This window comes from Xyrauchen texanus, chromosome 4 (assembly GCF_025860055.1).
Source record: "Xyrauchen texanus isolate HMW12.3.18 chromosome 4, RBS_HiC_50CHRs, whole genome shotgun sequence".
Classification (NCBI taxonomy): domain Eukaryota; kingdom Metazoa; phylum Chordata; class Actinopteri; order Cypriniformes; family Catostomidae; genus Xyrauchen; species Xyrauchen texanus.
In genome coordinates this window covers 20717500-20736607 of record NC_068279.1, presented here as the reverse complement: position 1 = coordinate 20736607, position 19108 = coordinate 20717500, and the positions used below count along the sequence as shown (strand labels likewise).

The window sequence follows — 19108 nt, the reverse complement described above, 5'->3', positions numbered from 1 at the left end:
GACAACTGAACGTTGAGGGAAAACATGACAACCCATCCATCAAAAATGGACAAACTAGACAAGCAAGTGGCTGAGCTAGTGCAACAGTTTATTTAGAGATGGACTTTTTCACCCCTTAGACAAATTCATAATAACCACAATGCCCCTATCAGCACTGCAGCTAAGAAATAAAAGCAGATATAGAATTGATTACGAAATGAAAACCTATTTTGAATTTTATGTTTTTTTTTTATATATACATTCACGTAGTCTTTATTATTTAGGTAATTTTATTACTTGGTAAACATATGACTTATAAGAGAAAATGGACAGGATATGTGTAAGTGACCTCATTCAGCTCCGCTGCTAAGTGGTCCTTAACCTAACAATGCAGAGGTGTCTTAGCAACCAAACTTGTCGCCTCACAAAGATAAGTCAGTGTGTTAAATATTAAAGATTCAAAATAAATATTTTATTTCTATTCTATTCTGTAAAGATGACAAACTTTCTTCAAGCAAAAACATGTTTATTTTTTATATTGGCATTCCTGACAAAGACTACACTAATAAACATACTTATTAGTTAGGAAAAAAATGCAATTTTCAAGGCATCATTTCAATCCATTAATGGAATAGTTCTCCCAAAAATGAAAATTCTGTCATTTTGTACTCACCCGCATGCCATCCCAGATGTGTATTACTTTCTTTCTTCTGCTGATCACAAACAAAACATTTAGGATAATATTTCAGCTCTTTAGGTTCATTCAATGCAACTTTGAAGGTCCAAAATGGACATCCTGGTGTGGAAGTGACTTTCACTTTCACATTCAGCCTCCTACTGGTTGGGGCTGGTCAAAGGTGGAGACTGATTGAAAAAAGGACTTTAATATTAATATTTATTTGATCTGTTTCTCACCCTAACCCATCATATTGCTTAAGAAGATATGGATTTAACCACTGTCATATGGATTAATTGTATGCTCCCTTTATGTGCCTATTGGACCTTCTGAGTTCTGGTCACCTTTCACTTTCATTGTGAAGACCAACAGAGCAAACCTTAATTTGTGTTCTGCAGAAGAAAGAAAGTCATACACATTTGCGATTGTCTAAGGGCATTGATGAGAGAATTATTATTTATGGGTGAACTATCCCTTTCAATCCATGTCTTCAGAAGATATATTATAGGTGTGGGTGAGAAACACATCAATATTTAAGTCCCTTTTTTTTTCTATAAATTCTCCTCCCTGCCCAGTAGGTGGCGATATGCACGATGAATGCAATTTGCCAAAAACAAAAAGAAGAACATGAAAGTAGATTTTTTTTCTGTTTCTTACCCACACCAATCATATCACTTTTAAAGACATGTATTAAATCACTAAGGTAGTACAGATTACTTTTATGCTGGTGGTCTTTTTGAACCATGAAAGTTCTGGCCACCATTCATTTGCATTGAATGGACCATCAGAGCTGAGCTCTTGTTCTAAACATTTTTGTTAGTGTTCTGCAGAAGAAAGACATTCACATACATTTGGGATGGCATGAGGGAAAGTAAATGATGTGAGAATTAAAATTTTTGGGTGAACTATCACTTTAACAATCCTTACCTTCCGCAAGTGTTTTGTGGGGCTATTAGCAAGTTTTATTTTTGACCAGTCAAAATATAAGACGGTTTCATACAAGTTATCAGAAATGAAAGAAAGACAGAAAGAAGAGAGAATTGGTTTCAATTCATTCTAAATTGTCAGGACATGCAATATGCATTATAAAGCCAGAATGAATTGAAATATCTGCATGTATCTTTGTTGAATCCTGATGGAATATGATGAGTATAAAATAAAAAGAACTTGTTTTTTGACAGTTTTTCTTAGGGTGGTCATCTGTATCATGATAAACAAATGTATTCACACACACACACACTGAGACACACACCCACACACACCACTATATTATTCATGGCCATAGTCTCCTTGTAAGGACAGAGAGGCTGTGTAATCACAACTGTCCGAACAGTCCACAGTCCATGTATCTTAAAAGCTTCTATTTTGACATTTAAGCCTCTTAAAAAGCCCTCCTGGTCTCATAAGACAACCAGGAACCAGTTCCATCATCTTTAGCCCAGGATGTAGTGTCACTGAGAGACGCCACTCCACCACTAACTTCCTCTGAGTTGACAGGTGTCATCTTCACCACAGCCAGATCTGCAGGTGTTGTCATGTACAGTGGGCAGGTATAGCTGGAGGCTGAGGTGTAGGAGGTGACTGGGTAGGGAACATCTTCCAGAGGATGTAGAGTGTAAGGCTGTGTGCTGGATGATATGGAGCTCCCATTGCGCCCCGAAGATAGACGAAATGGAGAGGAACCCCCAGAGTCAGGCCCTCCGAGGGATGGTGAGTCTGCCACCGGGGCTGGACCCTCAGGACATATGACTTCTGGCTGACTGACTGGATCCTCAGATGGCTGATCCCAGGGGTCTCTCTGCAGCAAAGAGGGGGAAACAAACAGAGACAAATACAGAGACACGTTAGTTCTTAGGATCTCTTAATAAAGAAATAGTTTGCCTAAAACAAAACAAAAACTGTCAATTTTTTACTCACCTTCCTGTCTTTCCAAACCTGCATGACTTTCTATTTCCTTGGAAAACAAAAGGTGAATTACTGAAGAATATCCTGGCCACTCTTTTCCATTTAATGAAAGTGAAATAGGGGACTGGGACAGTAAAGCTCCAAAATGACAAGCATCATAAAATTATCAAAAAAGTCTAATTTGTGCGCTTTATTTCCAAAGTCTTCTGAAGGCATAAAATACCTTTATGTAAGGAAATCTATTTGTCTATTTGAAGTGAATGGGGCCAATCCATAAATTTAAAAATAATTCAAAAGTATAGCCACAAGATGTAAACTTTATACATATTAACCTGATTTTAGTGTGATGAAATCACTTACTAACCTTTTCTGTGTAAAGTTATATGCAATTTTATATTCACTTCCATTGTAAGTGTCTCACATTAACCTCATTTTTGTATTCTCTTTTTTAAAGAGAAGGAGTGAAAAGTCTAAATAATTTGTTGTGCTGTCAACATTATTAAACAATTGCTGCCGATAAGCTCAACTTGAATTGAACCCTGAAAATTCTTATAAGAACATTTCTTAAACTTCATGTCAATGCAAACACTATTTTCCTTATGCTTGGGAAGTAAGAGCAATAGGTTTAACACACCTAGGTTTCTGTACAGAGTACAGAGAGAAAAGGAAAAATCACAAACACACACATGCATACAATCAAGAAGAACACATCAATGTAAAATATTGGCTATGGAGACAGGGAATTCCATAATCCCAGAGTATGACGTAGGAGAGAAACCACACTATTGCAGAACAAAGCAGAGGAAGCATGAGGAATATGGAAACAAGGAGTTAAGGAGTTCAAGAAACAAACACAGCAGCAACTGTGGAACATTTGGAAATAACCTAAAGCAATGAGCAACGAAAAATAGAGTCTTCCCCAGATGCCGTGTTCATTATTTACAACAGCATCACAGGGAAATTATGCCTCCCTTTGCTTTGGAGAAATCTGCCTACTAACCGAGCCCTATGTATATGAGTATAAAGAGTTAATCGCTAACATAGTGCGCGTAAATATGAAACCTGCTTTCCTTTCTTAAGCAGATTTCTCACAATAAAGAGTTTGGCTGTTTTTTCTGGTGTTCATGTGAACGATTACAGTTATGTGATTTCAGCAGTTAAAATGCCATTGGAGAGGAAGATAATCAGTAAATGCTAAGGATGCACAAATGTACCTGCCTTTAAAGTTTGGAGAGTATCGATCTGTTTAATCTTTTCATGACTGTTTCGTTGAGGTTAAATCTTGGTTGGCTAATAACTTTCTCCAGCTGAATGAGGATAAAACAGAGTTAATCCTTTTTGGCCAAAATGGGTGTGGTAAGGATATTACCAAAGTTTTGGACCACTCCCATTTCAAAAATCTAGGTGTCATTTTTTATTCAGACCTAAAATTTGATTGACAAATAAATGCTGTTGTGAAAAACAGTTTTTTCCACCTAAGAACTATTTCAAATCTGAAATAGAATCTCTCCTAGTGATCTGGTGAAAGTTATGCATGCGTTCATTTATACTCATTAGGACTACTGCAATGCTTTATATTGGGGCATTAGCCAATCCTCCTTATCTCGTTTACAGCTTGTGCAAGATGCTGCTGAGAGGCTTTTAACGAATACAAAGAAAGGTGACCATATTTCACCTATTCTAGCCTCACTATATTGTTACCTATTAAATACAGAATGCAATACAAAGTGCTCTTATTTGTTTTTAAAGCTGTGCATGGATTGACACCAGAGTACATTTCAGACTGAATCAGTCCCTGCCAGTCTCTTCGTTCTTCTGATCAGCTGCGCCTTACTGTCCCCTGGGCCACTCTAGTCTGAAGCGTAAAGGTTACTGCGTCTTTGTGACTGAGGAATGACTTTCCTCAGTATCTTACATCTTCATCCACTATTGACATGTTCAGAAGTGGTCTTTAGACTTACTTATTCACTCTGGTTTTGATAAGGTATTTTAATAATGGCCTAATATGGTGTTATTCTTGCTTGTTTTATTATGTAATGTTTTTTTTTTACATCTGTACAGCACTTTGGTCTACTGCGTAGTTTTGAAATTGCTTTATAAATAAAGTTTGAGTTGAACAACTTAAATCAGTATGATACATTCTGAAGATTTGGAATATAACACCAGCTTATGGCCCACTTTTGTCATACCTTTTTGGTGCTTTTTTTCATTTTGGAGCTTTACAGCCCCAGTTCTCTTTCACTTTCATTATATTGAAATATACAAAGAATGGACAGGATATTCTTAAAAAAAAAAAAAAAAAAACAGCATGTAGGTTTGGATTGACATAAGGGTAAGTAAATGATGACAGAATTAAAACATTTTTTGATTAACTATTCCCGGGAATTAGTGTGGTTAGAAAACAATTTAAGGTTGTGGGAAGTGTGAATACCAAGAGCAAGTGGGACGATGACTCTCCAGACAGAGATGGCAGTAGTGCTGGTAGTGTAGATGGTGGAAACAATGACCCTCCACTTGTGGTATATGAAGCTGGCACTCTGTAATCTCCATAAGAATCAGGAGTGTAGTAGCTGTCAATGAAAGCTGGGTAACTGGAAGGGTGGTCATACGAGAAGGCCTTGCTTCCCTGTACTGAAGAGTAAGTGTCTGGAGAGTACTGCTTCATGGGATGGCAGAGCTCTGAGTCTGGGAGGAAAGTTCTTCTCATGCTGTAGTAACTAGGAAGCATATGAGACCCTGCATGAGGAAGCAGGAAATGTAGTTAGCTCTCTATGTACCAGTGAATTAGATTTAACATATGAACACAGTGAAGATGGGCTCACCTGGCATTGGTACAAAAGCTGGCTGAGAAGAACTGGTGCTTGGCTGAAAACCAAAGATTAAGAGAGTCATTATTATTGACATCTCGCAGTGTTTTTGTGTGTGTGTTACTCACTAATCACTCAAGAAGGCAATGTCTTATGAAACAGACAACAGACAATGATTGAATCCCACATGTGTAACTGCAGTGTAAAGGTGAAGAGAGACAGAATCCCTGAATAGCTGCTTTTTATTTTGTCTTAAAGTCAGAAGGAATAGGGAGAGAAAGACAGGACGGCTCAATATCTTGTGCTTGTTCTGTTGAAAGCCAGGCAAATCATGTGGGAGGATATTTGAATATGATTTGCCAGTGTCACAACAGTGCTACCCCCCTCTCTCCATGTGTACACTTCCCTCCGGTAGAGTGTGTGCTCTTCTCATGAGATTTTTTCACAAGGATCTAAAGAAATCCTTGGATCATTGGGAATATATCCCAGCATACTCTGCAACATGTAAAGCAAGAATGCCAATAAGTCAATTTGTTAAGAAGATATGTTTCTTTGTTGGAGACTTATGGTGAAAAGGGACATGCCATAAATAGATTCACAAACACATTTGAACAAATATTCTGGAAAGGAAATTCTAAGGTAATTCAGTGACAACCATGCACACTTTTTTTAATGTATATATATATATATATTGCTTCTGATAACATAGAATATATAACTGATTTGTTTTTTCAAAACCATTGTTCTGAAAAATAAGTTGAGGCCAACCACCCCTCGGAGGAATTTGCATGGGCTGAATGGGTCATTAGTTTCATCAAGGACACAAAACACAACAAAAGCAGGCAACAACTTATTAACAAATTAACGTATTAACAAATACCTCAGTGATGAACTCGGTTTAGGCTGGGGTTTAATGGTCTACTGGTAACAATGCTTGTCTGTCCCCTTTCAGGAAGGTAAATGTGATTTGGCAGGTGTGTCTGATACTTATCTCTTAAAAGTATCAAGGATCATGTCAAGCACAGATGCTCTAACAACAGTGGCTGTCTGAGAGATAGCTTTGAGCTACATCTAACACCAAATATTTGATTTATAATTATATTCGTATGTATAGTGCGGATAAGTTCGTCATTTGTACTAATACTATCTACCATAGGCTAAATGCAGAAATACACAAGAGAAAAACACGGGGTGACAAAGATAACATGCAAGAAAAGCATAAAGACAAGGGACAGAGAGAATGATGATGACTAACTTACACTGAATCTGGGTGCATTTGTTTGTCTTAATCTCTTTTCTGCAAGAAGGTCTTTTACAGTATGCTTGACTCGCACTCCTTGGTACACTCTCTTGGAATACTCTGTGGGCAGAAAAGATTACAGATACAGAACAGATAATTTTTGTATCTCTCCTTTTAAAGATGTGTTATAAAGAGTGGGATAAAGTAAAAAAAAACATTTTAAAAAAAGGCATCTGGAGGACTGGTTGACACCTAATAAAACTAGTTTGATTCATGACAGCAGTTGCTAATCATAAATAGGCATGCCGCATATTTTATGACAATATTTTTTTTAAGCTATACAAGGGAAGGATCCCAGACACACATAGCAACATAGCAAAACAAATCTGTACATAACATATGAGAAGATTAAAAGTAAAAAAAAAAAAAAACACTGTACAAGACATCAGTAGAAATATCATCAAAATATGCATTCATAAACAATCTGATGTTCCTTGAGTAACCTGCCAAAACACCATAAATTGAATAGTGTAGCTTAGTGTTAGACTTTGAGTGTACACTCCTCAGCCCAAAATGGCAAAACATGAAGCTTTTAAGGGTCTTAACCACAAATCATTGGGCATGAAATTAGCAAGAATTGAACAAATACATAAAGCTACTTAGTATGGGATAGTTTTAGCTTTTGATTTCTTTACATGTTTAAGTCTTGTGGGTAAACTTGCAGATGTTTTTTTCCAGAAAGAAGAGTCAATGTTGTTCCACTCAATGTTGATGGCTTCAAACAGTTGATGAGACCAAATATTCTCTATAGGGTTCAAATCTGGACTCTGACCAGGCCAAATATGAGAATGATGGACTTTCTTTCAAGCCACTTCTTGGTGGGTTTTGCAGTGTGGGCAGGAGTACTGTGTCACAGTCCCGTCACCTGGTCAGAATGGGTTTCTGTCTGATGAGACCATGGCATTATAACGCAAACATGGTGTTGTGTTTTGTGTACATGTCTTGTTTACCTTCTTTGTGTGAGTGCATGGGTCTGGTTGTTAGTGACCGCAGTGCGCAAGTTAATGCCTTGCTCTCTCAGGTAATGTCACGATCCTGTAACTTGGTCAGGTTGGGTTTTTTCTGACGAGGACTGCGACATCATCATCCCCTGTATGTCTTGTGTTTCATCCGCTGGCACGTGAAATCGGCGTTTCCATGGGAACTCTGATTGTTTCCATGGGAACGCTGTTCATGTCAACTTTCAGCTGTGAGTGGCATCTGCCCTTGTTTGTTTCCTGCCTATTTAAATCCTAATTCCGTGTGTCATGTTCGACACTGGATCTTTTCAACGTGGTTTTATGTTTATGTAGTTCAATGTTTAATGTAGTCTAGCTTATGCTAATGCTTGTGCTGCAAGCAGCTAACCTTGCTCTCTTTGTCTAGTTGGTGCTGTGTCCTGTATCTGTTGGTTGCCTGTATCTGCCCACGTGGCGGTAAGTGTGGTTACCTTCCAGTTTGCCGTACGCCTGTCCTCGCCACCCACGAATCGCCAGTGGTTTTTCGTCTCTGCCCGCGTGTCGGGAATACGAATGCCCTCCTTCATCCGGGCTTTACTTTCTGCACTACAGCATGCTTCAATGGACTCTTCCTTCGGATCTGCTCCTGACTTCCACAACGCATACACCTGTCTATGAATACACTCATCCTTTGCCCGCTGCGTGGCCACAACTCGCACACAGACTTGATCCTCGCCTCCTGTTACTGCAGCCGCTGCTGGGATTCCTATTCATCACAGCACAGTATATGTTGGCATTTGTTGATAATAAATCCTTTGAAAAGTTCTTCTACTATTGGGTCTCTGTCTCACTCTCGCTCTGACAGTCTTGTTGAATAATAACATCTGATCGTTCCTCTTTAGAAAGCAACTTTTCAATTGTGGGAAGCAAGCCTTTCTGCAATATTCTATTGTAATCCAAATCATTAATTGACTTTTCACAGTGAAGCAGCACTACCAGCAGCTGAAAAGGCTCCCCAAACCATGATACCTCTTCCTTCATGCGTTACTGTGGTAGAGATGCATTCACTATTGTATTTTTTACCAGATCTTCGAAGACACCTCTCCAGAGCATCATCAAGCAACTCAAATCCTGATTCATCACTCCACACAATCTGCCGAACCACTCTGAATCAAACTTTCAAAAACTTAATTCTGTCTTTGATGTTTTTCTGAGAGAGCAATGGATTTTTAACACAACTTCTAGACAAAAAATCCTGCATTAAATAACATTCTGGTTATTGTTCTTCTCGAAAGAGTCTTGTTTTCTGAGGTCTTGAATTCTGCTGAGGCTTTTGTATTGTAGGCTTTTTTTCCTGTCTTTGAGAATTGTACATTTCAGCAGGTGGTCATCCCTGCATGGAGGCTTTGGTTTTTCCAGATCCTTTCTTTCAGAGAAATAGGGATATTCTCTGCCTTTAAGGTTTTGTAAATGTAAGGATAGCTACATTTGGCCTGATGCAGACCAGCTATGCGGTTTCTGACAGCAACCCCCACATGCTATTTTGCTTTTTTGGAGTAGAGTTTCTTTTTAACCCCATTTAATACCTAAAACCCTCACTGATAAGATTCTGGACTCTTGCCCAGAATTCTTGAATCTTATTGCAGAACCACAGAGCATGGGTTATGACTCTATTCACCAACTGACATCGCCAGCAGATAGGTGTGTCTTTTAAACCAAGTCTAAACAATCTAGAGGGAGTCCAATAGAAACGATGCAAAATCTTAAACTGAATAAGGCGTATCCTTGCATCACTAGACATCATTTACATTTTTTTAAAAAACTTTATCACTCCCCATCCTCCAATATCAAGTTCAAATCTCTTTCCCATAACCTCTTAAGAGTTGTTAAGGACCCATCACTAAGACTTTGAATCAATGAGAAATAAAGCACTGATGCTTCATGCCCCTTTCCAAAATCAGTGAGCACCACAGGGTATCTGCAGCTTTAGCGGGCCGTGGACTACCACCAAGTACATGAGTATAAAGTAAATGGCGCAACTGTAAATACAGGAAAAATGTTGACAAATGATCTCAAAGCTCTGTAGTGTAGCAAAACCCCTCTCCAAACATTCTTTCCAGCAAAAGGGAGACTTAATAATACACAATTTGGGATTCAGCCATATACTTGAGGAAACATTAAGGTAAATATAAACATTGAAAAAACGAGAAACCTTTGAACATCCTGAATGTAAGTGTGAAATAATGGGATGACAAATGATAATAATTGTCAGAGACAAATGATAATATACCTTCTGCATAGAGTAGAAGTTTATGCACCACACCTCCTTCTACAACACCAGGAAAATCATCCTTGCGGCTTCTAACGTTTCCAGGGCAAGACAGAACAATAAGAGCCATGCCAGGTTATAATAGAAAATTAATCCATTAATTTGCACTGCTGCTAACGGTTGTTTATAAAGTAACTAAATCCACCCAATAAAAGTGTTCCCAGACCCATACATTTCCAAAATCTTAAAAAGATATTCCCATGACACCCTATCAAACGCCTTCTAGGTGTCAAGTGTGATGGCAGCAATCAGGGTCTGATTATTCACTACTGACCCACAAAATATTTATAAAGCATCTAATATTATCAGAAGAACTACGACCAGTTTTGTGACAAAAGATCTAAAAAATTCTGTGGCATAACCCTCTGGCCCTGGTGCCTTACCTGTTGGCGAGGCTTTAATTACCTCTTTAATTATCCTCCAAAGTAATATATGAGTAAAGAAAGTCTTTTTGATCACTCATCAATTTAGGAAGTTCTAATTAATCTACAAAGTTGCTAAAATCCTTATCGGTAGACGAAGACGTGGAGCTATAAAGATCGAAAAAGATTTCTTTAAAGGCCTTATTAATATCTGTTGCAGAAGTAAATATATCGCCTCCAGAAGATATCACAGAATGAATGGTGGAAAAATATGTTTTATGTATCTAAAGAAGTTTCACTGCTTTGTCACCAAACTCAAAATATGTCTGTCTTGCCCTGAATGACCAAAACTCAACCTTCTGTGACAGAATATTTGTGTACATATATTTTAGCTGCGTCAACTCTACAAGAACATTGGATGACATCAGGCGCTTAATCTTTTTCAACACTTTTATTATTTTTTTCCAATTCTATCAATTCTTGTGCTTTGCTCTTTTTAATGAATGAGGCATTTTGTATGATCCACCCCCTAAGAACTGCCTTAAGTGCCTCCCATGCTGCACCACACTAAAGACTAGGTGGTTTCTACATAAACACTGACTTCTGTATTTAACATTTGTTGGAATGCTAGGTCCTGTAAAAAGATGTATTAAAGCACCATCTATATGATTTTCTTTTCTCTATATGTGGCAACATCTGTAAACACACCAAAGCATGATATAAAACTAAAAGTTTTCGAATCGAGCAGTCAGTGGTAGATGGAATAAGTAACTTATTCTAGAGTAAATCTTATGAACTGATGAAAAAAAAGTGTAGTCCCTCCCAGATAGATTCAGAAGTCACCAAATGTCTGTAAGACCAAAATTTTTAAACATCCTCTGAAGTATTAATATTACTCTAAAGGGTCTACACACCTTTGCGTCACTATGATCAAGACTGGATCCATTAAAAGATTGAAGTCTCCACCCCAAACCATATCATGCCAGCTGCTTGTAGCTTTCCCTCAAGATCTAAAAAAAGCTCTGATCATCAGCAATGGGTGCATAAATATTAGCCAAAATAAGGTATTGCCCCTGTATTCCAGCCAAAAATGTAAGCGCAGCATAATTCTAGCGGGAAGACTAGCAGCTGTTCATCATCACACCATTAGCTGGGTAATTTATAACCAATCGCTTGTAAGCCATTGCTTTATAAGTCTGCTCACAATCTATCACATTGCTGTTTCAGTGTGCTAACCCGGCAACCTCCACCACCCCACCACCACCAGTTGACCCCTGTCCCGCACTGGAGGCCCCTGCCTCCTATCTCCGGCAGGATATGACAGTTCCGAGTACAACTCCCTCAGACCGCCAGACGGGGCCTACACCAAAGAGAGACATTGCTTTTCTGTTTTATTTATTACATCAAATAAATGGCATCTTAAACCTCACTCAAGCCTGTGTGTCTTCCCGATAGAACAATAATGACTCTTTCTAAATTATCTTTGATCTGTTTGAGACATTTGAATTCTAATTGCTTACTTATCAATGTGATGACTCCCCTGCTCTTACTCGAACCAGCACTGCAAAACACATGCCCAACCTGTAACGATGCTGGCAAGGACGAAGATGATGACGAAGGTGTGAAGAACCCAAGTGCAGTTTATTTAAATAAACGTGAAACCAAAAACCCTAACAATAAATGAGAACTAAACATAAACATGAACTTGACTTGAATTGAATTAGACTAGAGTTTACTTGGCATGGCATGAACAAAACAACAAATTTACACTTACAAACATCAATACTAGACAAACATGAGGGCTTAAATACATGACATGGGGAAACATAAACCAATGATCAAACAGAACACTAAACAAGATAACAAGACTAATAACCTTAAACCAATGACAGTCTAGAACTGATAAGACAATAAACCAATGAAAACAAGACACATGAACATGGAGGGAAACATGAAATCACATGACAAGGGAAACAGGAACTAGAATCCCAAAATAAAAGACATAAAAACAAAACATGAACAAAAACACATCTAGACATGACACAACCCATGGCCTACAAAGTTTTTCAGCTTCCTGTGAAGAAAGGTGCATTTCTTGAAGGAACACTATATCATATTTTTTACGCTTACCTTCCTTCTTTTTATAGGGTGCCCCAGCCCATTAATATTCCACGTGGGGAGAAACATTTTACCTATATTGACATGTAAACATAATTTGTGTATCCAAGACAAAATTACATAGCCCACTTTCCAACATTTATATAATAATCAAATCCTGAAAACCCACAGAACAGAAAGGACCTGAGAACAACAGTCCTAACTGGCAGCCATCCCCCGGAAATTCGATGGTCCATGCGTGCTCACGGGATCCTTTTTCTTTCTTGGCATCAATTCTCATCTTAGCAAAAAAAAAAAAAAGCAGTTGCGAAGCTCACTTTCTGTTGGTGAAGCAATTTTTTACACTCGTTTAAAAAAAAAATTGTGTCGCACTAGCAAAGTCCAGAAAAATCATGATGTTGTGGTCCTCCAAGCACAACTTGCCTTTATTCCTCGCCACTCATGGAACAAAGTCTCTGTCAGCCAACTGCAAGAATCTTGACAGGATAGATCGGTGTCACCCGCCATGGGAAGCTGACTGAAAACTCTGAGGGCGTGCTTAATTTCAAGCTGGCGGTCCACTGTGTCGATCAAATTCGGAATGAGCCTGTCCAAAAACTTCACCATATCTTGACCTTCTTTCCATTCCAAAGAAATGAACATTATTATGCCTGCTCTGATTCTCCATATTATTTAGTTTTTCCCACACGTGTTCCACATCAGCCTTGGGGGCAGGCAGGTTAGCCTGTAGCTCTCCTACGGCCGACTCCACAAACTCAACCCATTTTTTAACATTGTCCATTCAAGTGATCAGGCTGGATCTATGCTTTCACCTCATAGATGTGATTGTTCGACATATTTCTGTGAGGCCCTCCATGTCAGTCGAGATACATTTTCGAGATCTCCCGACCTACTTCACGAAGCTCACTGCCACCATCGTCTGGACCTTTGTCATCCTGATCTTGCAAGGTGGTTTTTTGGGGAGGGGGGGGAGGGGGTTCTGGTATACCCAATTCCCAATGCACTCTAGGTCCTCATAGTGGCATAATGACTCACCTCAATTTGGGTGGCAGAGGATGAATCTCAGTTGCCTCCGCATCTGAGACAGTCAATTCACGCATCTTACCATGTGGCTTGTTGAGTGCGTTACCGCAGAGACCTATCACGTGTGGAGGCTCACGCTATTCTCTATGGCATCCGCGCACAACTCACTTATCACCGAGAGAAACCACATTATAGAGACCATGAGGAGATTAACCCAATGCGACTCTACCCACCCTTGCAACCAGGCTAATTAGTTGCTTAGGAAACCTGACTGAGTCACTCATCATGCCCTGGATTCGAACTTGCAATTCCAGGTGTGGTGGTTTACTTGCTGAGCTACCCAGGCCCCCCAACGTAACTGCTTTTTAATGTCCCAACAGGCTGATGATTTTGAATATTTCAACATCCTGCCCTCCAAGCACAGTTAGCAAACAAAATTATTACAGTTCTCACCGGTAAATTTAGGTTAAAAGGATAACTGCGGAGCAGTTAAGCGAGCAGTTAAGTGATTAAGCGGAGCTCGCCTCTAAGTGACCAACATTCGCATAGCGTCACGTGACTCTCCACTAATGACGAATCTTTTAAAAAAAGGTTTTTAAAAAATTATCATGATTTTACCTTTGCATACAAGAAAATGTCTTTGTTTCCAGCTTTTTCCCAAACACTTCACTGCAGCAAAATGTAATGAGCAAATGGTGGCACAGGAGGGTGGCACTAATTTCCTGACCAATAATTTGTTACGGAGACCATTTAAAGCTTAAAGTTTTGCAATTTATTTTTATTTTTTATTTTTTTGCCCAGGAGTGTACTGAAAGTCACTTTAGATAAAAAGCATTTGCCAAGTGAATAAATGTAAATGTATCGTATGCATGCAAAGAAACGTCTGTTGCAAAAACATTCCACGTTGACAGTGACAGAGGTCTAAAATAATATTTAATATATTTTTTAAAGAATATCATGTAGACATCTCTTTTGATTAAATAAATAAAATAATTCTACATTTATCTGTACAATGAGGTGGTATAACAATATTTTTTTTTGTGTAATTTCCCAGTGTGCACGTGCTGAACATTAACCTTAACAGTAACATTCTGATTTCACAATGTAAGCCCGTTTATCGGTCCAATGGCGGTCTCCAATAATACGGGTTTCCTTAAACTTTCCTTAAACGCAACACAACAAGATTAAATTAAATACATTTTCTCTTATGTATTACCTCGTTATTTCATCTGACTCCATAAATGAAAAAGGTTTTAATGATATCTGAGCATCATTAAAAGTGAGCGAATGTTTGATTATTCTTTTTAACTCTTTAATGATATTTTACCCGTTCAGATTAGGAAACTATGTCGCTTTGAGGTCCTCGCGTGTTTTTCTCTTTTACGCGGGTCTCACAATCACAAGCTCATCAGTCTTTGATCATCAAACAGAGGTAATTGCTATATATCTAAGATCGGTCACATTCACATTTACACAATCAAAGATACATCAGTATATCCCCATGGAATTGCATACACTTGAATTTAACTTAACGTTTTCTTCAGTAGAGGTCACGGCCACTATTACAGGTATAAGTTGACCAACATATCTTCTCTTATAATAGCTTTGGATTGGCCATGCCATAGTTTCCCGCATACACTTATCTGGAGAAACATTAAATTAATACAGAGGTAAGACACACCCAAATTTAGATTGGTCAAGCAGCATTTGCTGTTCTAAACGAAAATTCCCTTTTTGTCTTTGCAAACCAAGTACACTCGAATTGATGCCAAATATTAGTCGTCACTAATCTGACGCAAACATACGAAACGTTTAATCTACTTGGGAAAACAATTTCAGAGTCAGTCAGAATAAAATCCAATGTTTACAATTTATTGACCAGGTAATAGAACAATAATTCAAAATCTAATTCATAGAGTAAAATCATCGATCAATCAAATATAATAACAACAATTTGGAAATCTAGGAATTTATAGAAATATTTACCTGGCAATGAAAACTACACACAGCGAAGTCTACCTACAGACTCCCCGAACCTTTTGCCCATTTTCCTTATAAACCCAGATAATTAAATATGCTTACCAAATGGTGGTGTCTGTCATTATAATTAGATTTTGGTCCCCTATTGAGGGGTTCACAACTGTGTGATCAGAATTTGTAATTGAATGGGTTCTTGATTCCTGTAGATTTACATACAGGAGGTAGTTTGTATGGAGGATCTGGGGGAAGGCACACCTTTAAGGTGCACACCATATTTCTCATATTTTATAACTTCTTTTAGCTTTTCATTATGGCTGGGAGAATGAGACCAGTTTACCAGGCACACTGAGACACCTTAAATTATACCAAACACTTATTGTTACATTTTTGTACACACTTAACATTGCATAGTGAGCTTTAAGTGAGGAGGAGAAGGGGGGAGTAGGGAGAGACAATGAGACTGTAGAAGTGAGGTGTGAGCTGCACTGTGTGCTTCATTTTGGATGTTGCTGTAACAAATTCAAGAGAGAGTTCAAATGTTAATTCTCATGAGAGCCTTTTGTTTTCTCAAGGGGTAGTCCAGATTTGCTGGCACCCGCCTTACAACAATAATCATCACAAAGCATTCAGTAGACCTTCTGCAGAATCAAAAGTTATATATGATCATCATACACAGCTATTGACAAAACTTAGATAATATCATACATAACTTCTGACAGTTACAGTATGGTGTCATAGTACTATGAACCCTGTTATCTCAAAAGATTAAAATTGTTTTGATTCCTCATAAAATGACCCCTATGAGGAGTATGTAAAAAAAAAAAAAAAAGAAAGAAAGAAAAAGAAAAAGCCATTACCAGTCATGAAATTGTTAATTTATGGCCATTTCCTTTGTTGAACAGAATGGTGTGGGTAAAATACACTGCCAAAATTGCACTCTAGTTCTAGTCTGGAACATTAGCCTCAAATTGCATGCGCATCCAACATTTCTTTAACAGGTGCCGGATCAAAGAATAAAGCATAAAAAAAAGTGTAAGTGAAGAGATACATCTTCACACCGTTATATTATTCTCCTTTATTGATTAAAAAAATGTTTGATTTAATCTTTAAAAGGGAATAGTATTACACTGTGCAGATATATCTCTTCACTTGTTTGGAACATTAACATTAAGTTGGAGTTCATTTCCTGTAGACCACCTTCCTGTGGAGCATTATAGCTCTACCAAACATCACCTAATCAGGTCTTCAGTAGGATACAATGGTTTTATTTATTTTTATTGAATATTGATGGAGCAACATCATTTGTGTGAAAATAAATAATAATGGAAAGGTTGTTTCGATTAAAGTTAGGTGGTGAGGGAGCCTTTTTAACCACACACTTGGGGTGAAAGGCTCCCTCACTTGGGGTAAAAGGCCCCTATGGGGTTTAAGTGATATCATGTAAATACTGGGCCAATAGTTATAGAGCACAATTTGTCAACTATTGCAAATAGAGACAGTAGGATGCTTTTTTGAGTAACAAATTAAGATGATGTTTACTCAAAATAACTACTTCAGAAAAAGTCTACCATTTCCTGTTAATTTCAAACATATTTGGCATTTTATTACATCTCAAGTATTCTATAAACAAACTGATCTTTATTATGATTGGATGAGTCAATGTGAGCCCACTTTGTGTTTAATAGGGGCCTCTAGCCCCTGCAACGGGGGGCTTTTAACACAAATACAATTCTTTCACTTATTGGACAGTTATTGAAAAATATTTGATAACATTTTTTCCACAAAATAAATGTGTTAATTTGAAGGAATTTCATTAGCTACTGTACATACATTTGTAACATTTCAAAAAGTACTAGAAAATTTGATCAAATGACCATCAAATCAACCTTTAGACACACAAACATCTCATGGAACAGGACATTTTTCCCAGTGTATAGTGACAAACAGGTGTTTAGGAATGTACTATGTTAGTTTTGTTGTTATTTAGTGTTTTGGGATAAATTAAAGTCAATGGAGCCTTTTACCCCAAGAGGCCTTTAGCCCTGTTGTAATCTATCAAATGAAAACTACAAAAAGGTGTGGAACAGCAATTAAAAAAAAAAATAATAATAATATTCTCTAAGAGCAGGACTGAACACTCCTACTGTAAATCTTCATGGCATATATCACCATGCTGGTACACTCAAGCCTGAGGAAAAATCATTGCAAATACTCTCCATGTTAAACATACAATATAATGTGCAGTCTGTCGAACAAGGTTACATTTAGATCCTTAGGCTGTTTTGGCATTTAGGAGTTGCAACACTTTATATTGTTCATTTCTATTCTATATATATTTTTTCAAAGGCAGACTTATATACCATGTACATATCTTGTATTTATCTACCCCTACATCCCCCAACACACCTGTTTTATCTGTGGTATAATGTGTGCATGCACAGTAATTTAGTCTGATGTCATAATTCATCCCTGTTAACAGTCATAAATGGCAGTGCCCCAGTTTGCAATGTTTGATATTATGGGTTTGATTGCATTTATAAGAGTGCTCTCTAATAACATTTATGCACATGACCCTCTAACCTTATGTCTGAGACCCTTGTTTAAAACAGCCTCTGTGTGTCCTTCACAGGCACTTATGAATAAAGCTCTTAGAAAGATGGACACAAAAAAATGATAACATTAAAGGGCTGAGGGTACATAAAATAAAGGGAATAGCCTCAAATTTTCATTCTGAGTGCCAAAACAATTATAAGAATGTTATGCATTTGTCAGTACCAATATTGTTATTTACTCCTCATTTCCAGGTTTTTACAATGTATGCAAAATTTGTATTTAAAACCACTTAATTTGTACATATCAGTAGCATCAGAACAGATTCTGAAATATAGTAACAAGGAATTAAACATAATGTTCTTTGATTTTTTCCTGTATGTTTTACAATACGGTCAAGAAACGTTCATAAAAATTAAAATATTACTTTGAAGCAAGTGAGACGTTCTTATTTAGAATTGCTACATTTTGTTATACAAAAATAACATAGACTACATACAGTATGTAACAAAATAACAAAGGGGTTTTATTAATTAACAACTTTTAATAGAATGCTTGTGAAAGTATAACACTTTTATGTGAATGTCCCAGCATTAATGCGTTTGATTTTCTTTTTTTTCCTTTTTCTAAATTGTATAAGAAAAAATTATTCCCCAATGTATAATGTCACTAACTCTTACCTGTCTCCATCATATTTTGAGCCACACGCTGCAAGGGTTCTAGGGTCTTCAGTTTTTTTTTCTATTCCAGCAGAACTCATATGCCACGTACATTATATCAAGGGACGAACGAATTAACAACCTAAGTAGACGTGAACATGGTCAGGCTCACGAACCTAAAATCACCCTTCACATGGTTTCGCTAGTGAAGCCTTCATCATTTGGTTAAATGCAAATAACTGGCTTGGAGACGTTTCTCAGTAATTTGCATTGTAGATCAGAGTACACTATTAAAGCTACACTAGAAAAAGCTGTGTGACAGGCATATTCAGTGGTAAGTATAATTATGAGGAAAATAAAAAGGGGAAGAGGTCATTTTTCTTCGTTTCCTTACACAGCAGCTTGAGACTAAGACAAGTGAAAGATTTCACAACGTTTATAAACCTCTGGTTCCAAAGATTACTATTATTATTTTTTTTACA

The 19108-nt window shown here is 37.6% G+C and overlaps 1 protein-coding gene across 1 annotated transcript; it reads right to left on the bottom strand.

The window, feature by feature from the left end:
* Positions 1 to 511: 511 nt before the first annotated feature.
* On the bottom strand, positions 512 to 18794 carry LOC127634706 (POU class 2 homeobox associating-factor 2-like). The gene is made up of 5 exons (XM_052114357.1): positions 18648 to 18794; positions 6627 to 6727; positions 5383 to 5425; positions 4992 to 5296; positions 512 to 2453 (listed from the first exon to the last, which is right to left on the bottom strand). Exons 1-5 carry the CDS (start codon positions 18658 to 18660, stop codon positions 2037 to 2039), a joined length of 879 nt encoding a protein of 292 aa, XP_051970317.1. The 5' UTR covers positions 18661 to 18794; the 3' UTR covers positions 512 to 2036.
* Positions 18795 to 19108: the final 314 nt, after the last annotated feature.

Coding starts and splice junctions, on each gene's coding strand:
- LOC127634706 (XM_052114357.1), bottom strand. Junction 5,297..5,382: donor AGCTTTTGTACCAATGCCAG/GTGAGCCCATCT, acceptor TTCCTCATGCAG/GGTCTCATATGCTTCCTAGT. Junction 2,454..4,991: donor CATCGTCCCACTTGCTCTTG/GTATTCACACTT, acceptor TCTTTGCTGCAG/AGAGACCCCTGGGATCAGCC.